At 34.8% G+C, this 18,737-nt stretch overlaps 2 protein-coding genes across 2 annotated transcripts; one reads left to right on the forward strand and one right to left on the reverse strand.

Annotated features, from left to right (window-relative positions):
- The first annotated feature begins 236 nt into the window (after window positions 1-236).
- On the forward strand, window positions 237-9,787 carry LOC115968670 (lecithin-cholesterol acyltransferase-like 4). Its single transcript, XM_031088128.1, has 11 exons — window positions 237-682; window positions 1,534-1,625; window positions 1,901-2,019; window positions 3,605-3,740; window positions 3,904-3,955; window positions 4,694-4,794; window positions 6,497-6,679; window positions 7,383-7,540; window positions 7,715-7,769; window positions 7,875-7,928; window positions 9,079-9,787. The coding sequence occupies exons 1-11, from the start codon at window positions 436-438 to the stop codon at window positions 9,493-9,495; spliced, it is 1,614 nt and encodes a 537-aa protein (XP_030943988.1). The 5' UTR covers window positions 237-435; the 3' UTR covers window positions 9,496-9,787.
- Window positions 9,788-14,217: 4,430 nt separating this feature from the next.
- LOC115968741 (pentatricopeptide repeat-containing protein At3g02490, mitochondrial-like) lies at window positions 14,218-16,539 on the reverse strand. Its single transcript, XM_031088236.1, has one exon. The coding sequence runs from the start codon at window positions 16,366-16,368 to the stop codon at window positions 14,389-14,391; it is 1,980 nt and encodes a 659-aa protein (XP_030944096.1). The 5' UTR covers window positions 16,369-16,539; the 3' UTR covers window positions 14,218-14,388.
- Between the last annotated feature and the right edge of the window lie 2,198 nt (window positions 16,540-18,737).

The following is an 18,737-nucleotide window of genomic DNA, read 5'->3' on the forward strand; positions in this document are numbered from 1 at the left end:
AGTTGTAAGAGGTTTATTCGAGAGTTTATTCATTTGGAGTTTTTTTTTTTGTTTTTTTTTTTGGCTTTATTCATTGGGAGTTTTATTATATTTGAAGTCAGTTACTTTTAAAAGAAAAAGTAATTTTTATGAGGTGGCGATATCCTATTGGCGGTTGAGATAGCAACAACAATAAATAAACAAAATGGGTCTTATCCAGATTCACGATGATACCGTATTTGTTTCGAAGAGTTTCGATAATCCGTGAAAGCCTTTGCCACTTTGCTGTAACCTTTCGCCACCTCCACCTTTACCTTTTCAACAAAACTCTGTCAAAACTTTAAGGTTTAGGGATTTCATTTCCTAAGAATTGAATTCTCAACCCAAAAAAGAAAAGAAAAGCAAAAGCTTTGAAATCTAAAAAAAAGGAGGGGTTTGAATTTGATTTGATTGGGTATGGCGGTGCTATTGGAGGAAATCGTGCAATCGGTGGAGATGTGGCTGAGCCTTCTGAGGAGGGAGAAGGCGGAGCAGTATGTGGACCCGAATCTCGACCCGGTTCTGTTGGTTCCGGGTATCGCCGGTTCGATCATGAAAGCGGTTGATTCCGGCAACGGTAAGGAGGAGCGGGTTTGGGTTCGGATTCTCGGAGCCGATTACAAGTGCCGCTCCAAGCTCTGGTCTCGCTACGATCCCTCTACTGGTAATAATCTATATATAATCCTTTCTTTAAATGTATTTATTTATTTGCATAGATTGATAGATTTTTCATTGTTTGTGGACTCTGATGTTGGCATTTCGAGCTCAGATAAATTGAATTTCACAAGACCTAGAAACCCTAAATTGAATGTTGTGAAAATTCATGATTTTCACAACATTCTCTGTTAGACAACTTTTGAGTTTATTATTAGGGAATAAATGCGATTGCTTTAAGTTAAAAGCAATTACTTTAAGTTTGTTAGGGAAAAAAACGAGATCGCTTTTAAGTTTTTTAGGGACTAAAAGTGATCAATTTTAAGTTTTTTAGGTACTAAAAGCGATCACTTTAAACTTCAGGACTAAAATCACTTATGGGCTAAAGTTTAGGGACCGTGTATTTTAGACTTAAAAAGATATATTTTATTTCATGTTCATAGCACATGTATTGGAATTGGTGCATTGGGTGCGATGGCAAGTGCGCTCTGTCCAAGCAATGTGTTGTGAATTTAAAGTGAGGAGTCAACCTCAACAAAAATTGGGGACACATTTCCTAAACAATGCAAAAATGGAAGCCTTTGTGTACTGAGTATGGACTTTTTGTTTTTAATAGCAAGTGTATACCTCCTAGAATGCTGTCTACTGCTAATTGCTAAGTAAGTCGACAAATGGTTGTACGCACCTGCACACAAATATTCAGTACCGTATTATAGATGTTTATTGTGCTTTGCATTGCTGCAATTGCTTTTATACTTCGTAAATTTTTTATATGAAACAAGTAAAACTGTGTCTTTTCTAGATTTTCTTACTTTAAAATTTCTGGTGGTTTTGGATAATGATGTTTATTATATGAAACAGGTAAAACTGTGTCTTTGGATCCGAATTCAACTATTGTGGTTCCTGAAGACAGATTCGGACTGTATGCAATTGATTTATTAGACCCTGACTTGGTGCGTTATGTATCATGACTTTGTATTACATTTACATTTAGTAAAACAAAAAGGCTTTACAGTCGAATAGCTTACTGTCTCTAACAATGTTAACCTTTATTAAAACCTTGAAGTAATAGCTAATAAGTGTTATTTATGTACGCTGAATTGAAAAGTAAAACAGTTGGTAAAATTTTTACTATGGTGGGATGTTTCTGTTTTATTAACCAAGTATGCTGTAACTGATGAAAAAGTGAACTACTTATGGATTTATTATAGTGTTTTGTTTGATGCAGATCATTGGGCGTGATTGTGTTTATTATTACCATGACATGATTGTTGAAATGATCAAGTGGGGTTTTCAAGAGGGAAAAACACTTTTTGGATTTGGGTATGATTTCCGCCAAAGCAACAGGTACCTGCTAAACTGCTTGATAGATGTAGTCTTTATAATTCTTAGTGCTGTTATTGTTCTCATGCCCCCTCAGTACATGTCCTATGTGCTTTGGCCTCTATAAGTTTTCTTTCAATGAAGTTTATTACTGATAAAAAAAAACAGGAGCCTGCTATACTGCAAATTTAGTTGAATGCAACAATGTTACGAATTTTATGCACTCTTACAACCTGTTTCATACTTCATGACTTGAAGTTTCTATTGTTATCGGATCTTCTTTGATCAAAAGTTCTGAGAGGTCTAGCTGGCCTATCACAACCTTTTCTTTTCAATATTTTGCTTTTGCACCCATGAAAAGAGGGGGGAGGGGGTTATTTAGCTAAGAAAGACAAGGAAAAATTCTAAGGAATATTTCTTCCTACTGGCAGAGGAAACTGATAAACTATCATTTATCCCATAAGCTTAAGCTAATAGGAAAGGGTGGATAGAATCACTTAACTATTGTTCTAATACTCACATGTCCAGATTTAACATCCTGTGTCACTCATCATCAATTCTTGCTTCCTTGTACTGCCATTGATAGCCATCAACTTCACAAGTGGATTAGTTCCACCAAGTGGTGAACGTTGCCAGTTATGGATGATGAAGGCAACAATAGATTTATTTCCATTGTCTCTAATTGATACATCAAACTTGAGTTTTCAATATGCTTAAGGAAAAGGATTCTTTCATCCTTGGAACTCCACTTTCTTTTGTGTTTGCTCTTCTTCAGGACCTGTAAAGAAAGATATATTATTTACTTAAAAGTTGATGTTCTATGTGCTGTTTCTCCCACGATAGGATATGATTATGAGTGTCTATGTTGAAGACAAGTTAAATACTATGATCCCAAATTCTGTCTTTGTTGAAGCCAAGTTAAATTCTATGATCCCAAATTCTTCAACATCAAACAAGAGGTTTTTTGCATTACCTTAGTGTATCAGCTGTACTAAGTTTTTGCTGCAATCGACTTACGTCCTGTCTCAATGTTCTTGCACCCAATTAACAAAGTTCTTGTACGAACGTGATAGAGTTGGACCCATGTGCTTCTCTCTTTTGAAAACTCTGAAAAATTATAATCCTAAACATCTGAAGGATTCTTCCTCCCCTGCACAAAATGGGAACTCCACAGGAACATTTCCCTTTAAATAACTTCAGCTTCTAGTTGTGATAAAGACTTCAAAACAATCAAACAAAATTAAACACATGTAAACCACAACTACCATGTAATGCCAAAGTTGTGATTCTTGTGAAAAGCAAGAAACATAGAGACTGATGGTAGTTCATTATATACACACTGGATGGAGCATTCTACTAATGAAAAAAATGAAATATTAAAATGTTCACATGTCTTGCACAGTTGTACATATAGATATTGAATTGAGGTGGACTTTAAATTGTTTTCATCTTTTATTTTTATTATTATTATTATTTTTAATTGTGAGACCTTTTTGTAGAGTAATCTCGTATCTGTCTGTAATTAGGCTGGATTCCTGATGCATGAAGATCTTTTTCTATTCTTGTGAGTTCATGTCTTTAACTTGTCTATGCTTTGTTTTTGTTATAGGTTGCCAGAAACACTGGAGCGGTTAGCTGCAAAACTAGAGTTAGTATATAATGCTTCTGGAGGGAAAAAGATAAGCATCATAAGTCATTCTATGGGGGGTCTTCTGGTGAAATGTTTCATGTCCCTGCATAGCGATGTAAGAATCAACATTCCTTTTCTTGAATTATTCTTATTTCTTTTCTCCCTTTCCATCCTATCTCTATCTTTCTCTTTCAAGTTTTGGTTATTTCTTTCTTAGCTGGTTGCTTTAGTTTTGCTGCAAGGTAAACTCTCCCAATCTTACGCACTTTGTTTTGCAGATTTTTGAGAAATATGTGAAGAATTGGATTGCAATTGCTGCACCATTTCAGGGTAAGTGATCCTATATAACTTGAACGCATTGGAGTTTTGGAGCATATTTATAGTAGCTATGAGACTATAACTCCTAGCTCCTTGATACATGCAGAAATCGGGAACTTTGTTCTGTTAAAATTAAAATTTGAACACTTGATATTCTCTTCTCTGTAAGGAAATGGCTTGACTTTCCTCCACTTTCTTGGCATGTATTGCCTAAATTTCAAATTCTAAGAGTCAAGCCATTCTTAAAATATATATATTTATTAAAGATGTGGAACCTCACCAAGGCAGGGCCCTTTGGACCCACCTCTTGGGGAGTAAACCACGAATAAACGACCCCACTAGCCAAAACCGTGCATTAGGTAATCCAGCAAAATTTCTAGTGGGGATCGAACCCAGACATCTACTGCTCATCCCAAGCCTCCATCTACTAGGCTGCATCCTGATGGATCAACCCAGACATACCACTAGTAGCTACATGACTAATAGCTGACTTTGGAGGATCACCTTGGAATCGTTTGTAGGACCATTTGCTGAAAGTTTTAACTTTATTAGCATGGTTTAATCTTCTAAAATCTTCAATCAATTTGTTAGTCAAGGTTGAGCTTCTAAAAACTCCTTGTAGTTTCGTTATAATTGTTGGTGTTAATTTTCATCCCTACTTCAATGGTGTCAGAAAATATACCAAAGAGTTGATTTTAAATTAAGAACTTTATCAGTCCCATTAAAGCATTGTGTGAAATTGTCCAACAGGTGCACCTGGATATGTTACGTCTACCTTTTTGAATGGAATGTCATTTGTTGAAGGATGGGAACAGAATTTTTTTATATCCAAATGGAGCATGCACCAGCTGGTATGAGCCCCTTACTTTTGGTATTTCGAATTACAACTATGTTGGGACTTCCGGTTTTGTTTGCGTTATTGGGATATTTTGATTTATGACTGCTTATTGAACTTTACATTGGCTACTTTCGTGTTAGTGTTGAATATTGTGCAATAATCTCTCACTAATTCTCTCCTTTTGAATCCTTTTATTTGTTTTTATATATATATATATATATATATATATATATATATAGGAATGGGTTCAAGTTACACCTGAGATATCTCTAAGCAATGTTACACCATCTAATTAACTTGGTATTGAATTCATATTTTGGAAATCGAACCGTTGAATTACATGTTCTATATGTTTTTAACATGCATGCCAATTTTCAAGCCAATCAAATGTAATTTATCATTTGATCCATAAGCTCATCTTTTATAAATTATTATAAATTACAAAAACTTGAATTTAAACAATTGATTGATGACATGGCTATTGATTTTTGATCATCTTTAAATTTTATAAGCATGGAGAATATACAAAGATAATGTAATCCAGCAGTAGATTTATCAAAATTCACATTTAATTAAAAAATATTGGATGGTGTAACATTACTTAAAGTTACACCAGGTGTAACTTGAACTTAATCCATATATATATATATATATATATATATTACTTGGTGTCCTTGTTTTCATCTCTACATGACAACAGAAATTAAGTTAGAATGTGTGAATCGTTAGGATTGTCTAGTAGGCCCTCCTAAAGCATCATTATCTCCAAGACTTCAAAGAGTCCAAATGATCTTAATCTCCAAAACTCTTGATCCTCAACTCCATTATATGGGAAATTAGAATTCTACAAATCAAGAAAGTTATTCAAAGTTTCCAATTTCCAATCTCAAGTAAATTGAGGATTTCAGTACCGCTCTCCTCTATCAATTAAGAGGCAACTGAATCATTATTTCCACAACCATGGTAAAAAGATCAGGGAAGAGGTATTTCAGTGAAGAATCAACTACACCATAAGTCGTATAAAAGATGAACCAGTGTGCCATCTCCAATAAAAATATTTTTTTTCTTATTGTGGGATGTGAAAGGTCTATTCTAGGTCCTTTTCCACCCTATTAGATTTGATTGATCATTGTACTTCTTAAGAGTTTTATACAGAGCAAATATGCTATATGTTCCTTGCTTTTGTATTAGTTTAAATTAGGGAGCGTGTATTGGACACTTACATTTTTATTTACAAAATAACACATTAAATCGCCCCTTTAAAAGTAGGATCTTCTAAGGTGGAGAAACAATTTAGGACAGTGGGAGCATTTGTTTATAACCATGTGCTTCTCAGTCCCTGAAATCTGCTCTATCACACCCTAAGCTTTTTCAGTCACTAAATGCTGTAAAATATGAGTCATTCTCTGGCATGCGTGGGCCTGCAGGGTTACCTATATTTTGAGGTTTTAGTTTTGCTATTCATTTTGTTTTCTCTAGAGCATTATATTGTAATTTTTGTAGGAACATTTAAACATTTGGTGATAATATTCATTCAGTTTTTCTGATTTTGAGTTTTTGACTGCATTAGTTGCACTTTTTTTTCTTCTTTTTTTTTCCTTTTTCTATAATGGTGGCTTTGAAAGGTGCGCGCGCACACACACACACACACATATATATGTTTGCAATCACCGAGGTTCTTCAGATTATATATTAACATGTTGCAATTTTGTCAGCTGATTGAATGCCCATCAATATACGAACTGATGGGTTGTCTGGATTTTCATTGGCAACATGTTCCTGCTTTAGAGATCTGGAGAGAGAAGCTAGACAGTGATGGGAACTCTCATCTTATCCTAGAATCTTATTCCCCAAAAGAAAGTATAGAAATTTTTAAGGAAGCTCTTTCGAGAAACAATGTAAGCCCTGAACTCTTGTTGTGCCAAGTACAGATTAGTGAAGTTTGTGGTAACTTTAATGTGGATTATTTTACTTTCTCATGGTTTAATGAAAAATGAAACTTGTCATGTTTGGACTTTGGAATATTTTTCAATTTTTAAAATTGTAAGTCAATATTTTAGTTGAGACATTTCTTTAGATCCATGTTCATAAAAGGTGAGCATTACAATGGCAGTCACTCATCGTAACCCTCTTTTTATTTGAGCTTTTATCCAGTTGTGCAAAATGATTGACAATTTTTAGAGAGCTAACTATGGCCCTAGATAGCACCAAGTGGAATTAAGGGTTAAGGTTGAGTTGAGAATTTTTAGTTGTCACATTCTTATAAACTCTTTATGTTTTCTGTTATGTCAAGTTGTCAACAAATTATTGTAACATATGTAATTTCAGGGTTTTCTTGTGATTAAGAATTGGACTTGGAGCTATGGTTGCCACTATGTATCTCCACACAGTTTGCTTTGTGCTTTCTATATATTTGTTGTTTGTATTTTCACCAAGGAAAATAAAATAATGATGAGCTTTGCATTAACCATCATGTTGTAGAAATGCCACCTGTGGAATATTATGATTGTTTTTTTTTTTTTTCCTGTTCTTATTTAACATTATGCTGAAACTAGATGAAAAGAACTGATATTGCTTACTGGACTTTATGCATTTCTCCAGGTCAATTATGATGGCAAAAGTATTCCCCTACCATTCAATTTGGAGATCTTGAAATGGGCTAATGAAACACGAGAAGTTTTATCTTCTGCTAAAGTTCCTTCTCAAGTTAAATTCTACAACATATATGGGACCAATCTTGAGACACCCCATAGTGTCTGGTAATATCTCCACTAAATGAAGTGTTATGGGTTTATTGCAGTCAGAAACTATGGTTATTGAGAAATTTATTGTGGAATAGAATCTTATACTAAAACTAAAATACTAATATGCTGCTATGTTCTTTTGATACTGAGTTTGGTTCATTTGATCTCTAAAAGTTATTTACGATGCAGCTATGGAAGCGAGGAAACTCCTGTTACTGATTTACAAGAACTACCATTTTGCCAGGTCATTATCTACAACAAAATTTAATCCGTGTTGTTATTTGATTTCCTCTTTTGCTGCAAGTTACTGTTTGTGTAAGAAAGCTAACTTGTGTTTGCATAATTTCAGCCTTCATATGTATGTGTGGATGGTGATGGGACAGTTCCAACAGAGTCAGCCAAGGTATGCCAGATTTTCTATTTGATCTGTTATGATTTCATGCCATAGATGATCCTTTTAACACAGCTTTAACAGTTGGTATTCACTGAAGTATCTCATTTATGATTTGTGGTGGCTGCATTTTTTGTTGTTGTTGTTGTTGAATTTCCAATGCAGTGAGGGAAAGCACGTATCCTTTTTACTCTGTTAATTCTGTTTCATAGGGTTAAACATTTATGCACTGACTTTGAAATGGTGGGAGTGAAATTAGCTAAATTATTTAGCCAAAATAAAAGCTACAAATAATAAGTGATTATACCTCTTCTTTGCTGGTCCAAAGAAAGGGATTATTTTAATTTAGAGAAGAGAATAGAAAAAAGCTGGGTGGGTGGGGAGGGGAGGAAAAAAAATTGTTTGGACCTCCACATGGCATAAAGAACAAATTGAAATGAAAAGAGATGAACAGGGAAACTTACACCTTGTTAAAGGAAAATATACATTAATTGAGTATGAGCTAGGATCATGATCAAGCTCTTAGATATAATGCTTGGATAATGAAATCTTTCTGATTTCTGTAGCAACGTTTTCATTACCTGGAGTGTTAACCATATAATAAATTGGATCAAAAATCTGAGAGTGATAAAAAGCTGGATGAATAAAAAAGGAAATTCCTTGAAAGTATTTATGATTAATAAATGAAACACAAAAATAGAAAACTAAAGCTGACATTTCATTAGTAAACATTTTGAAATGAAGAAACCAAGCTGGCATATCATTATTCGCCTATTACATAGGTTTGTGTTATATGCATGCAGGATACTAATTGGTTTCACAGTTCAGACAATATATCAGATGATTTGACCAACTTATTAAAAAAAAAAAAAAAAGTAGATTAGACCATTGGTTTAGCTTTTATGATTTCCAGGAGCAGTAAAACGTGGAGAAAAAAAACAAGGAAAGTCTTTGAATTTGATGATTTGTACGAATGTAAGATTCTCTTAAGGACAATATGACAAACTTAACTTGATCTTCCATTGCCTTATAATAATTTGAAAAGGAGAAATGCAGCTATAGTCTCAACTCTCAACTATGGCCTTTTCCTGATAAATTTTAGATTGACAATTGTGAATTATGAATTGGCGATCTATATAACCTGCTTTTTCTTCCCTTATAGGCAGATGGGCTTAATGCAGAAGCAAGGATTGGAGTCCCTGGTGAGCATCGAGGAATTCTCTGTGACCATCATGTATTTCGGATTCTTAAGCACTGGCTGAAGGCAGATTCAGACCCTTACTACAACCCTATCAATGATTATGTGATATTACCCACTGCATTTGAAATGGAAAGCCACAAGGAAAAAGGCTTACAAGTAACTTCTCTTAAAGAAGAATGGGAAATCATCTCAGAAGACCAAGTCGACCAAGACAATATGGCTGATACAAAGCCTATGGTGAGTTCCATATCTGTTTCTCAAGTGGGAGATAATCATTCTCCACGGGCTGAGGCTTGTGCTACTGTTATTGTTCATCCTCAAAATGAGGGCAAGCAGCATGTTGAGCTGAATGCCGTAAGTGTGTCAGTTGATGCATAAATTGGTTCCCATTGAACCATTTTATTGAACCGCAAAAGGTGAAAGTCTCCTGTATAGTCATCTGTGAGGTTAAACTCTTGTATATCAGGAATCTATATGTAATATATGTGTGTGATATGTAAATATATATGTACAGACTAACAAGATTAAAATTCATTGAACTTTCTTATCGGTTTATTGAAGTTGTTGAACTGGACATGTTTGGGTGTGAACCAGGAAGGTGGTTTACACGAATTAAAAGACATGAAGTTCAATGTTGTGAAGGTCTTATTCTAGGCCCCTTTTCATGCAAGTTCTTGTAGTTCTGATGTCTCTTATTTTCTCCACACCTGCTTTCTATTTTAAGGCACTCGACCTTTTCGAAGGCCATGGTGAGGCAGTTAATTTTGGAGTGTGAAGTGGGAACATAATTGGATTGATTTGGATGTTCAATGTGGCTGTCTAAGCACGAGAAAAATATTTGGACACACCCACAGGAACACAACTTTGTTAGGCTGTTATACTGAAAAATGTTGTAAAAACATTTGACGTCAGCGGTTGTTAAAAAGTTGTGAAATTGTTGTCCAAGAAACTTTTTTTTTCTCGTGCACTATTTTTTGTTCCCGTGGGTGTGTCCAAATGTTGTAAAACTATTTTCAGTGGGTGTCAACAAGGACATCGATTTTCACTACCGACATTTATTTATTTATTTATGGTTGAAGCTTGTATTTAATGTATTTTTTAACTGAACACGATATGATTTGGATAGGTATCTAAAACTAGGTGTCTAGTTTTGGACAAATATTCGTATCGTATCATGTCCGGTGCAAAAATGCACTGGACACAAGCCACTGTATCTTTGTTTAATAATTGTTGGTCCAACATTCTAGTATACCTAAATAAAAAAAAGAGGGTGAAGAAGAGGAATGGAGATATGGTCAGGTGAGATTGGCGGCCGCTACATGTGGCCATTCAGCCATAAGTCTTTGGTCGATTTAGGGTTCCGAGAAAAACAAAGGTGGAGTAGGAGGATGAGAGGGGCTTGGCTGTGTGGGATGAGAGGGGCTTGGCCACTATATCTTTGTTTAATAATTGTTTGTCGAACATCCTAGTATACCTAAATAAAATAAAAAAAGAGGGTGAAGGGGATGAAGAGGAGGAATGGAGATATGGTCAAGTGAGATTGGTGGCCGCTGCATGTGGCTATTCAACCATAAGTCTCTGGCCGATTTAGGGTTCTGAGAAAAACAGAGGTGGAGGAGGAGGATGAGAGGGGCTTGGTTGTGTGTCGTCTGGGTTAGATTGAAATAGAGAGGTGATGTTCTTGCTAGTTTGAGGTTGCTAAGGAAAACAGAGGTGGAGGATGAGAGAGAGGAGAGAGGCCATCTGGTTTAGATAAAAGAGACGCTGTTAACATTAGATGAAAGAGACTCTTGCATATGTGTTTCTTTATCTATTTGACACCTGTCCCTATTTGCAGTAGTCGCTACAAGCTCGTTTGGAGAAAATCCCTATCTATAATGAAATGGTGTTATAAGTGTGAGGCGTGCCTTTCTTGGATGCATCAACAACAACAACAACGTGAAAGAGAGGAATAATCCTCCATATTAAGAAAAGCACCCATATTCCAAATGGATGGTCAATTGTATTTTCTTCTACACAAAACATTCTTCAGATAATACATAAACAACAATTTTGAACTAAATTACTTGCAGCTCAACTGGCACCTCCTGGTATTTCTAGTTTTTAAAAAAAAGGAGTTGATATATATTAAAGCAAAGAATGCACACTAGTAGCCTTCAAAATTGTGATGTTGACTATATCAATATATTATTTCTTATGAAAGTCGAAGGGGATAATCAAAGTTGATTTAGTTGGCCTACCATCTGCTAAACCAGAAAGAAAAGTATCAATTAAACAAAGTTAATTATGTAATCAACTTAATCATACAGACAGCCAAGGGAAAGTGATGAGCAAGTGGCCTCAAAAATATATATTGAACAATGAGTGCTGGAAATGGGATAAATTTCATCTTAGAAGTTTTAAGGAATGGCCAATTACCAAAAAAGGCCTCCACTAGTATATAGTATAAACAAGCCTTAAATAAACACAAAATGTTAAACAATAACCATAAAATATTTGCAGAAAGAACAATGATCTAGACATTCATTCTCTTTCTATTTAATCCGTAAAATAATCTCTAAGATTTCAACTTTATCACAACATTGTAGATATCACTAGGTCCACTTAATCAAATGAAAATTTTTGAACATACAGATAGGATCCCATCTATATCAGAGATTCAGAATATGAAATTTTCATTTGTGCTGGAAAATGATTTCACATGTAAGCTGTGATTTCTTAAAAATTTATGGAGCATGCAGCTATGAACAATCAGATGATAACAGAGTCAATGTTTGCTACACATTTCTTCATATACTATATATCACCAGGAAGACGAATTAATTGGTAAACGGGATTAATTTTAGTTCAAGGAAACATGAGAAAGTACGAACGTCCACCTAGAGGCAAGGAGGTAGCATTTCCTTTTGTGTGTGTGTGTGAGTGTGGTGATGAAAACCAACACCTAGCAAATCTCAGTATCCACAAATCAAGAAGGGAAAACATCTCCTCAGTGAGCCCATAAACATGGAGCTTAACAGTGCAGACAAATAAAAAAAAGATAACATCATCATAAATCTAGACCTCATCAAAGCTCAAAGCATTAACAAATCAAGTAAGGAATCCCATTCAACATCTATTTAAGGATATCCATGTGAACATGGATCTTAACAATATATTTAACTTGAAGGCAACTCAGAATTTCAAAAGTTTCTAGTGTTCTCTGCAGCACCAAAAGGGGGAAAAGGGAAGCAGATCATGAACCTAGTTAGGAAATGTTACTGGTCCCTCAACACTGTTATTCATAAAATGAACGCATTACTTCCATTACCAAAAAGTAGAAACATTATCTTCTTGATTTTACTCTTCAATTGACAATCATTTAACAACCATATAATACCAAATTACAGCCTAGCTTAAATTTGCTTCCGTTGCAGCATGGCTCCACTTGGAATGTTGCATATTATGATATTAATCAAATAATGCATCCAAATAAAGCCTCACTTGGGAAAAATAGTTGAAAGTGGTAATGTCAACCATAAGATTGTAGCTTCTCATAAATATTTCATAAATTTTTTGATAATTTGATAGTTACAAGAGGGAATGGCGGTTTTAAATCCTGACTGTCTCAGTTGGACATGCTAAGAAGTGTTAGCTAAACTACGAGGCTCTTGATACTTTATTAATAAACCACGAAGCAAAGCTTAACAAATTCTATTCATGTACAGGAACAATGCTTAATCAAGCAAGAAGTGAGCTGATTCGTGATTAACCAAAAAGAACAAGAGGCAAACACCAACCACAAAAAGGCCACCATTTTTAATCTGTTTCTAGGAAAGGAGGCACTTAAACCCTTTTTTTAAAGAAAGTAATTAACTCTGTCAAAAAAAGAGAAGTAATTAACCAATGATTAAGATTAAGAGTAACATTTTAGAGGAAAGAATAATGAAAGAGGTTCACCAAGATGAACCCATTCAACGCAAGCAACAAATGTTAAAAAAGCCCTAAAGGATTCACTAGGTTGAAGGTCCAATGGACATCCAGTACATCTGCCAGCGATAATAATCAGAGATGAAGAAAACAATGACCCGCCTGAAGAATCAAAGACCCACGTCCCTAAAAACTCTTATAAAATTAAATAAAAAATATTGTTAAACCAACAAATTTTCCACTATTAAATAAAAAAGAGTATAAGTTCATGGGCCATCAAAATTCAAAAGTCTGCTCATCTTGAACATATTGCAAATTTTGAAGCAACTAAAGTAAGATTCTCAATACAATAGGAGTGGAGCAACTCCACATATTAGCATAAACTGATCCAATCCCATGCTTAAATATAAAATTTGAGCTGATGACAATAGAAAAAAGCAGGAACAGCTATGACAAGTCACACTTCTTAACTAGTCTCATTGCATAATTCCACAAAAATATACCATGGGTGCTAAAATAAGATCTATTAACAATGTGATTTAACCAGAAATCACTTGCACAATGTTCTCATCAGTTTTTTTTTTTTTTTTTGGGTCAATATGATTCCCGTCAATATGGGATTAAAACATTATGTCACCACCACCTTAGGAAAGGAGATACCATTTGTTCTAAAGACAATGAATCACAATAGACCAGAGCTCCAATAAGCATAAGAAGTGTAACAAATTAATGATCTAAAGTTCTAATAAGTTGTCATAACTCATGTGCAAGTCCATGACAATAGAAAAAGGAACCAGGACAAACATGCTTAGCAGAGCTGGAATTTATCAAAGCTGGACAAATGCAGCATATTTGTGCTCAACTGCAAAGGATAGGATCAAGTCATCGTATAAAGAAGGCAAGCACAGTGGAAGATCATAAACATCATATATGAAAATCAGAAGAAAGGTCAAAAGAAACCTCTTAACAGGAAAAATTGCAAGGCTAGTTCCAGGCAATTGATATTTCAAAGAATCTATTTCAAACTTCAGATACGTAATGTTAATGAACCCAGGACATGAACTCCCCTAGCCCATTTAAGAAAATTGGAAATCTTTAATCTCATCAATAATCTAGTCAATCACTAAGCACTTGATGTGTCACAATAAGAGTTGTACTGAACCAATGAGACAAATTCGATAAAGAGAAAAATGTCAGGAAAGTCAAATAACCATATATTTTATTAGCCACAAAAAGCTTATGATGCCACAATAGTCAATAATTTTGGATGAAAGAGAACAAAATATGCATACCAAAATTTCTTGAAGAAATATCATAATACATTAATCAGACATGAAACAAAAGGAAAAACAGCCAAAAAGCCTATGCAGCCACATTAGTGGCAGAAGAACCTTTTCTAGATTTCATGGAATAAAAGAGATTCAAGACATCAGCATGGTTACGAATGTAGACTGGGCATTTGGAAAGGAAATTTTGAGCTTCAAAATGCCTTCCAGCCTTGAAGAAGGCTTCAAATGTACGGAGAAACATGGATGTCGCTGGAAACCTCTTTGAAGTCATTTCCTTCAAAAAGTTGATAGCATCATCACCAGTTCCAGACTTCGATACATACTCAATAAATGGATCCACAAAGGGTGGGAACCCTTGATTTTTCATCAAAACCAAAAGACTTAAAGCATTTTGAAACCCACCCTGAACCAACAACTTACTTATCAATTCTTTATATGTAGTATGCCAGGGCTTCAACTGTTCAACATTCACCAGCCCAACAAGAAGCGTGCATGCCTCTATTGCCCTGTTTTTTTGGCAATAAGCGTTTACCAAAATGTGGAATGCATAACCAGCAGAAGAAACTCCCTCTTTTTCAACCATCTGTTTGAAACAATCAGAAGCCTTGTCAAAATCCCCAGCTACACAATGCCCCTCAATGAAAGATGCCCATGTCCTATGATCTAGAGTGGACCCAGATGCTTCCACATTCTCCATAAGTTCACTTGCCTCATCCTTTTTACCAGTGCTACTAAGCTGAAATGCAATTTTACTCTGTAAATGACCATTAGCCACAAACCCACCTTCTTTCATTGCTTTCAAAACCTTATTGCACTCTCCAAGTCTACCAACACTGGTTAATGACTTAAAAACTGCACCAAGCATAGAATTTGTCAACAAATTCCCGCTCTTGGTAAAAATCCTCACAACCCTCGAAAAAAGACCCATATCCAATTGTTTACCAACTGCTACTTTCCTCAATAGAAAGACACAACAATCCTCGGAAGGCTGATTTGCACCAGCCATGGAAAAATCATACAAATCCACAGCATCCTTAATCATTTTCCTCTTACAAAACCGCCCCAACACCTTAACAAATGTCTCCTCCTCCATATCATACCCATTGCTTCTCATCTCATCAACAACTTTCCAAAACCTATCGATACAATCTTCCCGCCCCAACACCTTGGCCATAGCATTATAAGTCCGCTCATCGTGCTTAAACAACCCACTCTCCTCCACCCATCTAAAGAAAATCAATGCTTTAGTTGGCTCCACACCAACATTTTCCAATACCATCTTAACCAGATCGCTTGAATACTCAATACCTAATTCCCGTATCTGCCTTTCAACATCATCACTCCACACTTCACTCCTAACTATCTTACACAACTTGGAACAAACCTTCTCCGCCGAATTATCCACTGATCCAGAGGCATACACAGCCCTCAATTTTTCAACATCACCACCCAACCCATCCTTTTGGAACCTCTCCAAGACCTTATTTTGCACGCCCTTGGATATCCCATACCCCTTTTTGTTCATAACCCCAACCAAATCCCAAAACTCCTTAACAAACCCATTAACACCCAGAATCCCCAGCATCAAATTATATGATTTAGAGCTGAGTTTCTGACCATAACTCTCCAAAACCCAATCGAAAAACCGCTTCGCCACATTGGGGCTCGATTCGAGGTTCCCCAGAACCCTCAACACCAATTCATGACTAATCACAATACTGTTCAGCTCTAACTCTTTCCTAATATCATCCACACCCACAGTAGGTTTCGCAAAAATATCAGCTACAACTATGTGAGTGTGATCCGTGTCTTTCTCTTCAATGGCTTGTTCAGGCTCAGACGAGAACCTACGAGAAACGGCGTCTCTATGGTTTATGAATTGGGGTTTTTGTGAAACAGTGGTGTGAAAGAGTGAAGTGAGAGAACGAAATGGTGGAAGATTGAGATTGGGATTGGAGAGTACCTGGAAATGCGAGGACGAGTGAGTGGTATTGTGAAGCTGAGATCGGAGAATGTGGTGAGGTCGTAGAAGCAAGCGCCATTGGTGTCGCATGGTTGCTTTTTAGGGTTAGAGAGAGAGAGAGAGCGAAGTGTTAGGGTTTAAGAAAGATTGGATTGGGTTTTGGTTCGCGAGCTACAGTTGCTAAATTTAAGTGCGGGGAGTTAAAAGTGCAAGCTAATAGCCAAGACAAGTCATGGTGGTGTGTGTTACAATGCGTTTTTCGCTTGTGCCAGACTGCGAGTCAGGAGGGGTATAAGATTTTTTAAAAATAAAAATAAAAATCCCTATTCTATAAACATTTTTTTTTTTTTTTTTTTTGAGAATGTTCTATAAACAAATTAGTAGACTATATAGTCTACTAATTTGTTTATAGAATATTGAGATTAAAGTGGAATTGGATAGAGCAGGTGAGTTTTTTTCTTTTTCTTTTTCTTTTTTCCTCTAATTTATTTTTTATTTCTTTAAGTCATAGCTCCAGATTTTTAAAATTTCTTTTTTGTAAGCAAGATATTTTAGGTTTTAAAGTTAATTGAATAAATTTCTTTGAACCCTAAAATATTCCTTCACTAAGAAGAGCACATCCATGCAAGAGGTAGTTTTTCTTTTCCTTTTTCTGTGATCTTTTCTATTAGTTCTACTTGATGGTGCGTGATTAGATTTAGGATGTTTTTTAATTTCAATTTATGATGTTATTGCTAAGAGTTGCATAAACTTAGTTAAAATATGTATTTAAATAATTCTCTTGTTGTTATGATTTTTCTTTTGAGTTTCAAAAATCTGCTCATTAATGAATCTTTTTTTTTTAACTAAAAACAAATCTGTATTTTCATTAAATACAGATCTGAATTTTTTACACTTCAAAACTGATCTATATTTTCATTAAATACATATCTGAATTATTTTTACACTTCAAAACTGATCTGTATTTTCATTAAATATAGATCTAAATTTTTTACACCTTAAAACAAATCTGTATTTAAAAATTAATACGTTGAAATTAAAATTTCTATATTTTACAATGCTTCTATTTAAATAAATAATAAAAAAAACATATGTTTGTGCGTTCAAATGAAAAAAATTACTTATTTTTATGTTTATGTTTATTTGTGGATTATCAAAAAAAAAAAAAATGAGGAACTCGAAAGAAAAAAAGAGCATTACGCTCAAGTTTAGTATTTACAAAGAACTCAAGCTTGGTAAGCTCAAGTATTGTGTTCCATGGAACTCGAGTTTACCAAGCTCGAGTTCCATGTGGCATTTCTTCAATCAAAAAATCCATGTTAACACAAATTTTTTTTATGAAACTCAAGTATTTAAAACTTGATTTACAAAGCAAATTCGAGTTTCAAAAAAAGTAGTATATTGCTACTTATTTTGTAAACAATGGTATGTTACTAATAATTTCCGCGAAAAGTGATAAATGGCCAATTTGGCCATAATAGATGTCTTTGTGTGGCCAAGATTTAACTTCCTCCTAGCAGTTGAACACTTGTTCGTAATTCCCAACAAGATAAACATAGAGATCCTCTTGAAAGTACGGAAAATGCTAAAGGAATACAATATACAAAGCGGCGTCCTACATGGAGTATATCACACCAGCAAATTAAAAAATAAGTACATTTCTGACTTCTATTTCCAAAATTTAAAAATTCATTATTTCATAAAAATTTGAAGTAAAATTAAAATTTTGATTAAATTAAAAATCATTACATCTCCATCTTCTATCTCATCTTCATCAACTCTTGGTAATACCCAGAATGAACCCCATTCAAGCACAATAGTGGAGTTGGAGACGAACCAGTTGTCCAAAGCCTTGATCTCCCCATGGCCTCTCTCCTAGAATATAATAATTTGGTTTTGTCTAGTCCAGAATAGGTTTATCATATCAAAATATGCCTAAAAATTACTTTGTAAGAGGCTAACATCTGTGATTTGCACAACATCCATAAGTCAAGACATGCAAAAATTCAAACATTCATTGATTAAATGGATTGATTAAATGGAGGAAGAATATCCCCTTGATAATTTTGTTAGGATTGATAGGCTTGAGAATGTTCTTATGAAGGAGAAGAATGTTCTTAAGCCAAACCTTCACAATTTTAAGAAATATACTTTTAGATCTTGATATTTATGTTTTTGTTATGTTTTTTTTGTGTTTTTAACGGTGGAAATACAAAGGTGGGTAACAGGAGCCTAATAGAGTAAACCTCAGATGGACAAAATGCCAACTTTTAAATTACAGGTAGGCAACTTAAAATTTGGTCGAACCACATATAGGTAAGTTGTAATTTATCCTTAAAAATTTATTACTTTTACAGTCTTTTACTGTTGAAACATGGCATGGATTGATTGGTTTTTTAGATTTCCTTTAGATTGCTTATCGGGCTAAGGTTGGGATCAACCCACTACTCGACTCGACC

This window comes from Quercus lobata, chromosome 11 (assembly GCF_001633185.2).
Source record: "Quercus lobata isolate SW786 chromosome 11, ValleyOak3.0 Primary Assembly, whole genome shotgun sequence".
Taxonomy (NCBI): domain Eukaryota; kingdom Viridiplantae; phylum Streptophyta; class Magnoliopsida; order Fagales; family Fagaceae; genus Quercus; species Quercus lobata.

Coding starts and splice junctions, on each gene's coding strand:
- LOC115968741 (XM_031088236.1), bottom strand. CDS start 16,368: ATGCGACACCAATGGCGCTTGCTTCTACGACCTCACCACATTCTCCGA.
- LOC115968670 (XM_031088128.1), top strand. CDS start 436: ATGGCGGTGCTATTGGAGGAAATCGTGCAATCGGTGGAGATGTGGCTG. Junction 6,680..7,382: donor AAGCTCTTTCGAGAAACAAT/GTAAGCCCTGAA, acceptor GCATTTCTCCAG/GTCAATTATGATGGCAAAAG. Junction 7,541..7,714: donor GAGACACCCCATAGTGTCTG/GTAATATCTCCA, acceptor TTTACGATGCAG/CTATGGAAGCGAGGAAACTC.